Source organism: Microtus pennsylvanicus, chromosome 22 (genome assembly GCF_037038515.1).
Source record: "Microtus pennsylvanicus isolate mMicPen1 chromosome 22, mMicPen1.hap1, whole genome shotgun sequence".
Taxonomy (NCBI): Eukaryota; Metazoa; Chordata; class Mammalia; order Rodentia; family Cricetidae; genus Microtus; species Microtus pennsylvanicus.
Window position 1 is genome coordinate 25,308,498 of NC_134600.1, and position 12,081 is coordinate 25,320,578.

The following is a 12,081-nucleotide window of genomic DNA, read 5'->3' on the forward strand; positions in this document are numbered from 1 at the left end:
ACAGGAAATGGAAAATGCCCTATTTCTTTTCCAATGCTGAAGTTACAGAGATGTGTTTTGTGTCTTCAGTCTTTTCTTCCCGAGGAGAAGCAGGCATTCTCATATTCTAAAGACGGGTTCCTTTCCTCGTTATAAACAGTTTTTATCTGTTACACTGGAGATTTAATCAAACCAACCTACTTTAATTTCATGTATTGGTTCAGATTCTCTTTTTATCATGATGAGATTGAATTTTAGATAAAATTCACCCCCTTTCAATCAGAGTGGACACCCTCTGTGTTCTCAGAGTGGGAGGTCCCCAGTGTGACTGACTGATGCCGTGTGGGAAGTTGGCACCTCGATGGTGGAGTTCCCTGCATCCCACAGTTGCCTTTTAGACTTTCCGTCATACTGTTGTGACATCAGAGCCCCAAAACTATGATTTTCACCTTCAATCCTAATTCAACATTTTGTATCATACACAATGACGTCATTTCAAACCTCCCTGGTGAACGGATTTTGAAGTGTTGCTGGATTGTTGATTAAGCTTTGTGCAGAAAGGAAGTCTACTGAGTAACCCGTGCAAATGTTGCAGGATTCGATTTGTTTGCAAACTGAGAAAATAACACATGGTATACTTAGGATATAGTTAAGTCTACAAGGGTGTTATTTTGACTGTTCGCTGTGGAGAAGGAGAGCCTGGCTCCAGAACTCACTGGTGCGTTGGATTGGCTTGGCACCCGTGAGACTTATTTGCCTTGATGGCAGCCGGAACTACAACATCGGGCACCTGCTGCAAGAGTGGCTGCTGGCTTGGCAGCCACAAAGCAGGTCGTGTCTATCACCTGTCCTCGTGTTGGTAGATTGCTGGCCGTTTTCCACCGTCACCACCGTCAAATGCCATTTGTCTGTCATCACCTTTGGATATTGTGGCTCTGTCCCTTCCCAGTTACAGATTCATTACGTTAATCTCAAAAAGAGCACTTTCAAATAGCGATACTTACTTCGCTGCCAGTATGTTGAGAAAGCAGACACAAACATAATCTGGAATCTACACACTGTCAAAATTGAGACCTATTTAAAAGGTATTTGGAGGCTTTTAAACATCAGATGACACTGGTCAAATGACAGAAATATTTATTTCTGTGGCATTAGAGTTTTTCAAGGAAAATAAAAGCTTTACCCCAGATGAGAATTAGCAGGCATTTGTTGTTGCTGAAATCGTGAAAAAAGCACAGTACATAATACATAGTGGGTGTGAAGCTATTATTTTGAGAAATAAGAAAGGCTTTTGGAGGAAGAAGTGGTAAAAGAAAGGCAATAATGGGGGACGTGGGGAAGAACAAGCCAAGCCAGAGATCGGGTGAGCATGGGATTCCTGATGCAGTCAAAGCCTCAGTTCTGTTTCAGAGTTTTCTCCATCCAGATGGGTCATCACTAAACTTGACAGCATAGGAGAGCACTGAAAAATGAAATTGGACAAGATTACAAACAATGTGATATAATATATTTCCGAAACCCGCCTCACAGAGCCAGGGTCCTTTGGTTCATTGTGATTTCCGTAGGACCTTCGTTTGTTTCCTTTGGAGGTCCTCCTGTGTGGAATAGTAGGTGTTAAGCATTGTCCTGGCCATCAGTTCCAAATACCCTGCTGTGATCCGAGATAAAAGCCTCTCCTGAAGTCAGCCTCAAAACTCAGAAAAAAAAAAAAAAGCTGCAGAAGACAACCAACAAATGTGTATTTGTTCTACAGATTAATAGCTGAGTCCTAGCAATTTATTAGGGCTTTAATGGTTCAAAGCTGACGAGAGAGTTGAATAGTTAAAAGACAGATTATAAATTACTAGGATGAACAATAATGATATATTTGAATTTCTTATAATTTCAGACTATGGCCTTATTCACAAATTTTTAAAGGAACTACAAGGTCAAAATCATCAGTATATTTACAAATCATTGCTTGTTAAATCTAAATAGTGCATTTATTTTTACATGTTTCTAAGTCCATGAGAGAATGTAGGAATCAGGGCTAGAGACATAGCCCAGAAGTTGAGTGTACACCGCTCCTAGAAATGACTGGCAGCTAGTCAATGTGAGTTCCTTTCGTGTGCCGCCTTGTGTACAATAGGGATGCTCCAATAGAAGAAATGTCCTTTGTGTTGTGGAGCAGGAGGTTGGTAGCCTGCTCTTGATTCATCGCACAGACACTCCCCTAAAGCACAGGTGATTCGTGCCTTCAGGATCAATAGAAAACCATAGCAAGCTTGCGGGTACGGAGACCAGTGCTGGGGAGGCCGAAGAGAAGGTTAAGAAACTGAAAAGGGACAGAGATGTTGGGTTTTTTTGAAGCTCAGGATAATGCTGGGGAAGAAGGAAGCTAGAGTCAGTGTGCATGGCAGCACTGTTTACAGAGAGGAGTGCTGGCCCAGCAAAGCGTCACCTCTGTGGAGCTGACGCCGTCTAAAGAAAGGCCAGTCCACTCGAATGATGCTGAAAACAAAGAAGGAAGGATAGGGAAATAAGAAAGATCATGCGGGATGGAAGAGGACACTCACCTCTCAGCTCGACACCAATTGTATGAAGGGGGATAAAAGTGTTGAGAGAGAGGACTCTCAAACAAGGCCTCCAGTCCATTTAGTGAGCAAGGGAAGAACAAAGGAGTCTGCATCTTAAAACACAAGAAGAGAAAAAATCTGTGCACTTTATCTAATGGGTCACACCAGAAACCCACCATAAAACTAAAGAAAACCATACAGAAGACTGTGATAGGAATTAAATATTTTTTCTTCAGCCCTTTGAATATACGAAACAAACAGAAAGCCTTGTTGGATTGAAAATACCAAGCTCAGCAGAAAGCGAGGAAGAAGAAAGGAGAAAATGAAGTAAAGTGTGTGTTAGTTGAACTCCCGAGAAACATAGAAGATTAAAAAAAAAAATACCAAAATAAATGAAAACTAAATTGCAGGGTGTTCGAGGGAAATGTAAATGGTAGGCAACCATACATTTAATATCTACAGTTAATGTAAGTGGCCTAACCCCATCAAGTGAAAATCAGACATCGGCAGAATGGCATTTAAAAACATATGCTGTGGGTAAACCTTTACTCATTATGCCAGAATTGGTAAGACGGACGAAAAAGGATCCACCATGTCAGTAATTTCATTCAAGCTGGACGGGCCACACAAGGTTAAGGGCAGAGCATCAGATACTTCCAGCAACCAAACGATACACAGCCATAAAAGGGTCAATTCACAAAGAATCTAAGGGTATATGCAGTGAGCATCAGCACTTCGGAGCTTGAAGCAGGGCTGCCGAGATGGTGCAGTAGATAGAAGGTGCATGCCATCCAGCCTGGCAACAGGCGGGGAAGAGTACTGACTCCTGCAAGAAGACCTCTGACCTCCGCATACGCATATGTGCACAGGTGCATGCACACTAGCTTTCCTCCCATTGCTGTGACGAGCACTATGCCCCAAAGCACATTCTGTTCCTTACATCATATGGGCAATAGTCAATAACAGACAGAAACCAGAGCAGAAACCCCAGCAAGCTAGGAACGTGAAGAAGACATGGTGGAGAAATGCTGCTTACCGTCCTGTCCCTGCCTTCTGCTCGCATGGCTTTTCTACCGAGCCCAGCTACACTTGCATAAGGAATGGTGCTGCTAGCCACAGGCCGGGCCCTCCCGTGTCAGTTAGCAGTCAAGAAAATGCTCCATAGACATTCGCACACTCCAGCTTGACTGAAGTAGCCTCCTTCATGAGACTCCCTCAGATAACCGTGGGCTGTCAGGATGACAGCACAAACCTAAGTTAGGACATTAACAAACACACAAAGTAAATAAATGTAAAAAAAAAATAAAACAACTACAGAACTTAAAAGATAATTTCATCACGCCACAATTTTAGTTGTTCATTTCATTAACATTGCCCTCTCAATAGCTGTCATATTGGCGTAGAGCGTGGGAAGTGGATGAGTCTCATCTGGCAGTGAGCGCACCGGTAATGTGACATGCCTTACTAATGGTCCCTTGTTTCTCTGCCCACTTTGTCTTGCAGCGTCGCTGTTGAAAGGCTTGAAGCACGCAAACATCGTGTTGCTCCATGACATCATCCACACCAAGGAGACGCTGACGCTTGTCTTTGAGTACGTGGTAAGTGGAATCAGAGTGCCGTCTAGCTAAGTACGAATCAAAATCTTACAGTAATAGCGTTTGATGTTTTAATGGCCATCCCGAGATGAGTGGGCTTTCGGGGGACACGTGACATTGTTTTGCGTAAAATCGTGGCCCTGCGAGAGATTTTTGAGCATGTCTCTTAAAAGAACGTCCAGAAAATTGTCAAGTTGCATTTTCCTTGGAATTTGTAACGTAGTTTCGCAAAAGCATCCTTAAGATATATATCTATTTCTGTCTATAAATATATAGAGATATATTGGCAGGAGTTGGGGAGGGATCCAGATACTTGAAATTGAGGTTTCAAGTCTTTCCTCCTTAGTTATTTCAGTTATTAACTAAAGCTTCCAATTTGTATAGCATACCATGTAACAATCTTCTTGTGTTGAGGGTGTCACTGCGGGAAGACCTGAACTTCAACTGGTAATTAATCTTTCTTCATTTCCCTCACTAAAACATATGGTGTCTGTGGAGCGCCGTCTCAGCCTCTAGCTCTGGAATCATGAAATGTAACCATGATAATTAGCATCCCCGTCTTCACAGATGGATCTGAGAGCATGTAATTTATAAGATACAAATGACACCGGTGCCAACTTTTTGTTGTGAAGAACAGCTACTGGGATTTTGACTGTCTTAAGGTCTCTTTTTTTATAATTAGGGTTTTATTTAAATAATTCCCATCTTTCCTTAAAAGTATAAAAGGATGAATATTTGAAGCATTTTCTATCTTCCTAATGTCTGCCTGTGTCTGTTTATCATTCGAAAATTGTTGTCTCCCGAAGAAGCCATTCATCCTGTGTATTTACATATAAATGATTGATACATTTGAATGATATGGTGATGTGTAACAAGGGTAGCTAGAGCTAGCGAGTTGCATATATTACGTGCTACCAAGAATGGGAGCAGATTCACACGTCAATACAAATATGATTTCTTTTGTCTCCTCCATGAGCTGGAGTCAATAATGTATCGAGCTGACTTGGGCTGGTAACTCTCCATTCATGTTCTCTAGTATGTCTGATTTACATGTTTCAATGAAATCTAGATTTTTCTATTTGTACTGTCTTCCACAATGCTTTACAGAGAGAGCGTTTATAGATGTACTTATTCCCTTCCTCAAATTGGGCAATTAAATTAGAAAAAAATAAACAAGTTTGGGACACCTATATTAACGGACCTTATGTTGATTTCTGTGTACAGTCCCCTGATGTGAAGTTAAGCACAGACATATGTATGTGCTAATTAAGTTAATGTGTACACATAATCATATGCACACATCAGGTTGTGGTTGTGTTTCTTAGTGTACTCTGAAATCAGCATCAAACATTGCAATCTAAACATTCTCAAGCTTTTTGATGATATTACCTTATTTTAAAGTTGATGATATCAAACTTAGTTTATGAGCAGCATTGATTTTGCTGTTCCACGTTACTTCTCGCTGCTCCTTCTCAAGAGACTGAGGCAGGAGAGTCATAATAAATACAAAGCCTGCCTGGCTAGAGAGAAAACTGAAGGCCAGCCTGGTGAAGCTGGCGAGATCCTATGCCCACAGGGAGTGGAATGGAGAAATGCGGCTCCATCGTTAGATCTCTGTTGCTGCGGTAGATAGAATGCCTTAAAACAATGCGTGGAAGGGTTTATTTTCACGTAAGCTTCCAGAAGGGGTGAATCTGTCCTGGGGTGAAGCAAGAGAGTTGGTTTTTTGTTTTTGTTTTTTTTTTTTTTTTAGACTCTAGTGTGTCTTTGCTTTTATATTAGAATCCCATTTTTAGCTGGGGAGGCACGGCAGCAAGCAGCAAGCCTCGAGGCAGGAGCAGGAAGCTAAGGGCTAATAGCGTGAACTGTAAAGCACAAAGCTGAAGGCAAACTGGAGTAGTGGTGAGAGTGTGAACTCCCGAAGCCTGGCGTCATTGATGCTCTTTCTTCATCCAGGCCACAGTGCTCCATAACCTTCCCAGTCAGTGCAGTCAGCTGGGGTCCAAGCGGTCCAATATGTGAGCCTGCGGGGGCATTAGTCATTCAAACCAGCACAAGTTCATGCCTAGTAGGCTAATGTGAGCCTGCAGGGGCATTAGTCTTTCAAACCAGCACAAGTTCATGCCTAGTTGTAAAAGACCGTGGGATCAATCTTGGCCACCACCAAAACAAACAACCAAGAAAACAAATAAAATTTTATGAAAGGACATAGTTATATAGTATAAGGGAAAATAATCAATATGCCACACTCTTAAACTCTAGATGTAAAGTTAAAACAAGAGAGTTTGACAGTTTTTTTGGGCACTGCTACATCTTTTTTTTATTACAATTGTTTTCAGTGTCTTTCTGAGGTGCACCCATGAGCTTCACTACACAGATGGTTCTTATTTATGGCAATGCCCATGCAATATAATGCATTTCTCCCCCTTTCTTTGATAGAGGACCCTAATCCTAGTTCTTCTATTCCCACAAGTGACATTTTAGGTTTCTGAAAGCCTTCTGAAGGCCAGAATAGTGAAATAAGTGAGAGAATGTCAGTGATATGGGAAAATCCTCAAGGAAATGACTTTGGAGCTAATTAGCGCAGCAATCCAGTGGCTAATAGAACTTTGTTGATCCTCTCAAATACCTTGGAAAGTTAAAACATTGTGAATCTGAATTCTTACCAACTTTCCCTGTGTGCTTATGTAATGATCTGGAAGCTTGGAAGCTGGAGTTTGTTGGCCTTGGGCTCCCCAGGTGGCTTGCGTCTCAGTGGCAGGTCACAGGGGCCTCTGCTAAGTATGCTTCCAGAGCTGCTTCCATCTCATAGATGGAGATGCTAAGGGTCACCTCTAATCCGGAAAAGACAAGCAGGCTTGGGAAGGAAGCTGCTTCCTAATGGTCTAAGACACTGGGGCAGCGCTCTGTATTTCAGGTATGGGTTTAATCTTGAAAGAGAAATATGATAGCATTTGGAATCATTGACTCCAGAATACATTTAGTTGTGACAAGGCTAACAAAATTGTTCTTCTACTTAAACAGAAACCTTAAGCAATTGAGTTTTTATGCTCACTGGGTTTTGTCGAAGACAAATGAGTGCCACGTTGTATTTAACAGTATGATGAAAAATGTAAGACATATTCCATAAGTGGGAATAAGAATATTAATAGTAAACACAATTATAGAAATGTATGTTGCCATTAATTTCATAATCATTTTGTTTTGCTTTAAATTGCAAAAGAGCAAGCCATCTGGAACATCATTTTTCATTGCATATTTAATGACATACAAAAAGAAGCAAAAGCCAAGCATGGTAGCAAATGCCTTTAATCCCGACACTCGGGAAGTAGAGGCAGGCAGATCTCTCTATCATGTAGACCTGGTCTACACTGAGAGTTCTAGGCCATTCTGGGCCACTTAGTAAGACCCTGTCAAAAATAAATAAACCAAAAAATTGAATGAAGTTATCAGACGTGGACAAACTTTTGATTTTACAAGACATATAAGTTATAGAGATTAATGTATGATATTGTGCATATAGGAGTTTGGTAGAAGACCAGACATTCCCTCAACTATTCATGCCACCAAAACATGAATAAACATAGGCAAAAGGATACAATTATGTAGGAGATGTCCATGTCTACTAACTTTGTTGCTTTGAGTGTGGTGATGGTAACATGGGCATGTGCGGATCATGAGTCTTCAAAATGCGTAGGTGGAATATATGCAAATGTTAGTCTGTGAGTTACTGCTCAAAAAGTGACAGGAGGAAAACCTAGAAATTCATAGCTGATCCCAACAAAAATTGATGTGGTCATTTTATTTCTCCTGCTATGATCCAAACTAATATGGAATGTATTTTAAAACTTAAAACTGTAAGATTGTGCCTCATGAGAAAAAGACAGTGCAACCAAAAATCATATAAAATGATTGAAAGATCACCAAAAATACCATGGCTCTATTAGTTTTATAAAACACTCCATAAATGTTGTCCAATTAAATTGTGTTATTATAATGGTTGTTACTTTAACACGCTAAGTCTTGGCTTACTTTTTCAAGCATTAATCACTAAGTATGGCTCAGTTATGAATTAATGTAGACTCCAGAACAGAGATCCATGACCTGGACACTGGGACACTCCCGCGTCAGTGGTCACAATGCTGAGGACACTCTCTTGTCGGAAACCCAGCCTGATTTCTAAATGAGCCAAGGTTTATGAGGGCAGTGATTAATTCTCCCAGGCACACCAGGCTATCTGGGGCATCTGAAATTGTTAAATGTTTTTGTACACACACACACCCACCCCGCCCCTACACACACACTCACACTCACACACGGGGAGAGAGAGAGATACAGGGAGGGACAGAGAGAGACAGAGAAACAGAGACAGAAACAGCAGAGACAAAATTTTCATCACTTTAACTCATAAATCATCATTTAACTCATATTTCATTTTCCCACCTAGCTGATCTACATTCCAGCTGTATTTCTCACATCTAAACTTTTTTTTCTACCCAAGCAAACATGCTACATAAGCAGGCATAGCAGCTTCAAACACTGGCATGGCTACAGATCCATAGTTGTGTCCGAGCAATTAAAGACTCTCTGTTCAAAACAAATGTGCCGATCAGAGTTCCCTATTGCAAAATGGATCTCCTTCTTCTTGGCTGATTCAGACATGAAAGTCCTGCAGGGTTATTGTGGCCGGCAGCCTGATAACCGGGCTTTAAAAACAAGAAAAATCAGGTGACTCTGGCCAGTCAGGCTTAGAGCAAGAATTATAGCTGGGAAGTGTGCTCTGAGCACCTGCTGCCATCGGAAGTGTTGAAAACACACTCAGTTGCGTGTATGGCTTTCCTGGGATAATGGAGTAGCCACTCTACTAATGATGTCAAAATAGCCTCTGCAGCCTCACGCGTCTGTGGGCTCTTGCCATCCAAAGATGAGCCAGAATTGTTTCGGTGTAGTTGGCTGAAGTGAAGTCACATGTCATGGTTTGGCTGTACTGGAGCCCACAGGACTGTGCATTCAGTGTTTCGTGATGGCAGACAGATCCTGCTTATCTTCAAGATTCACAGAATAGGCTGGTCTTAGTGGCGCAGGCGCTTAATTTTAGCACTCTGGGTGACATAGGCAGAGATCTCTGTGAGTTTCAAACAGTCAGCACTATATAGTAAAACCCTATCTAAATACATACATACATACATACATACATACATACATAAATTCACAAAGCACAGCGGCGGTTTTCCCAGCATGCAGTGCACATTCCAGTGTAGTGCCTGCTCCCCGTGGTCCCCACCGTCTCATAAGCAGTCACTGCGTCAGCTGCATTACTCAGTTACAGGTAAGAATGTGAGGTGAACTGCAGGGGGCACTCTCACATATCTTCCCTTGGTGACTTTTGTGAAATCCTCTAAATTGTAAGTAGTTGAGCGTGAATCTAGTTTTAAAAAAAATGTGATTTAAGATAGAGCTCTACATCTATAGATATACAGCATAACACAGAATATTGGCAGAATTCCAAACTATAGTTCAATATTAAATTTTGAGACTCTTCATTCTCATTAAGTGTTATTTGATTGTCCTAGGATTTGATGCGATCGTTCCAAGAGCTCTAATGAGATCTGAACTAACAGAATGGCCATGAAGTCTGCCTCTCAGGTCACCATGCTTATCTGTTTATGTCTGCCTCAGCAGTTTCCCCCAAACCCATTGATGAATGCATTGGCATGAGCCAGGAAGTCAGCTGGGGAGTGCTAGAGGACAGTGCCCTTCACCTCTCTCTCCGCATGTCATAGTTAGGGATTCTATGAAGAAGTGGTAATGATGTGCTCTACCACCTGCGTTTGCATACGCGGCACCCATAATTAACAGTTAGAGTGATGTCATCAAGGGTCAGAAAGTAGCCTGTGAAATGACGAGTCCAGCCTTCAAGGTACATTCTGTGTGAAACAATCTCTTTGGCTGTTTCCTACAGGGCAGTTTAGCTGAATATAGAAGAAGACAGTGCAAGCCCATTTACGCCAAAATGATTCGTGTAAAACAAGACTGGTAATTTCCTTGCTCCCGTGTGAGCTGGCACGGAGATGTGACAGGAGCCCACAGTAGCAGTGCAGAGTGTGTGTGTTGACAGAAATTGGAGCAAAGCAGGGCTGACGCAGGTCGGCTAAGAAGGTGGCAGGGTGGCAGCCGTCAGAGAGAAGAGCAACGCAGAGAGGAGAGGGAAGCGGTGCCTGTGCTCGAGAGAGGCTGCAGAGGCCAAGGACGAGACTTCCAGGAGGCCTGTTGTAGCATTCCAGTGCTCTGTGTTACTAGTAAACTAAACCTGGCATCTCTTAGAGTGCAAGGAACACTTTATTGCTAAATGTGTTTATTCATCAGGATGCCTAGAACACAGCTGAAATTCAGCGCGTCTGTATGTGTGTGGGGAAGGTGTTCCTAGCCTGTGCTGTGTGCATTGCACCAAAATGTTATTTGAGTGTCTTAGTACATGGAAGTCATGGTCCCTCCCGGAACACTGGAGTTCCCATAAGATCCCCCTGTTTTGCTCATAAAGAAAACTGGATTCATTCACGTGCTTCCTGCTCTTTCCTGTAGCTGTGTCCTGCCATCGGTTGAGTCTGTGTGAGGATGGACAGGTCCCGTTTCCCATCAGAATTCACAAAGCAGGCCGGGTTTAGTGTTAGTCCAGGTATCCTCAAGTTAGATCACAAAGGACCAAGTTTTGCAACCATTACGTAAATCTGTCTCATTTGGCATCATTTTCTTGTAAACAAACTAAAAATTTTATGGTCATTCACTTGATCATTAATTGACTCATTTGTCCTCTGGCGTAAGTGGGCTGTCTTGACAGGCCCTTCCCTCTTGAGTCTAGAGATACAGATAAATAGCCCTAACCCCAGCATGATAGTACACTCTTGTGATCCCAACACTTGGGAGGATGATACAAAAGGATTACATATTTAAGGCCACTTGGACTGCATAGCCAGGACTTCTAAACAACAACCACAACAACTACAAGAAAGCGTACACACAAAAGAACGAACTACGTACATGTCTGTCTGTAGGAAGCCTGGTGATTTTACACTGGTGACGTAGTTGAGAAGCCGCTGGAGTTTAAAACGGCAGCCACACTTCTACGTGTGTGATGGGACTATGGCCACCTTGCAACTTGGTGAAAACAGTGGGAAGCTGGCTTGGACTCAAAGGCTTTCCTTTATCGAAAGTTTTAGTGATGTTTTTATTTTATATATGAAGAACTAGTTGTGTTTAGTGATTACACATTCTGCACGGGAAAGCTGCCATTCAGATGGGAGTGTCAGATGTGGAGGAGCAGATGCAGGCTTTGTGACTGACTGACGGCAGACAGTGGGAAACCAAGGGTTCTGAACCTCAAGGAGAAATTGAAGAAATGAAAAGGAACCAGGCTAGCTTCCAATCAGTGCTCTCTTATGAACTCCCTGTTTTCTCTAATTGGTGAAAACAAAGTCAATTAGCTCCTCTTCTCTCCTTTCCCTGGTGACTGTTTTCATCTAATAAGGCGTGCGGTTTCTTCACTCATTTCAGCTGTTTGGTCACTGTCATGTAGGATGCTGGGATGGCAGTGTCTTTTTCTTTGTTCTTGTATCACACTTATATTCTGCGCTGTGGTGTCTTGTCATGTGGTTGCGAGCCGGATTGCATACCCCAGTCCTCGTTCAGGATTTTAGTTTTATAGTCTAAGATGAAAGTGAGTCTCATCTTTAACTTGCTTAAGAGAATGCCTGATTATCTACAAACAGTTCTATGCATATTCCACTGTATCTCAAACCATTTTGTTTGGATACATTCTGCCTCTTTGGATTTGGTTTGTTTTCATTTTAAATTCTCCTTTTATTTTATAATCCTATCATTAAAAGCACAGGCACTTAGTAGTCCAGAAATCACGTGGAAGATAAGAGCTATAATATAAAAAAAGAGGGTTTCTT

At 42.0% G+C, this 12,081-nt stretch overlaps 1 protein-coding gene across 8 annotated transcripts in view; it reads left to right on the forward strand.

Moving 5' to 3' along the window:
• Positions 1 to 12,081, forward strand: part of Cdk14 (cyclin dependent kinase 14) — a 591,789-nt gene that overhangs the window by 297,143 nt on the left and 282,565 nt on the right. For all 8 annotated transcript variants that reach the window (XM_075956305.1, XM_075956306.1, XM_075956307.1 and 5 more), the window contains one exon: positions 4,038 to 4,132. In XM_075956305.1, coding sequence (XP_075812420.1) covers positions 4,038 to 4,132 — 95 coding nt within the window. The remainder of the gene's footprint in view (positions 1 to 4,037; positions 4,133 to 12,081) is intronic.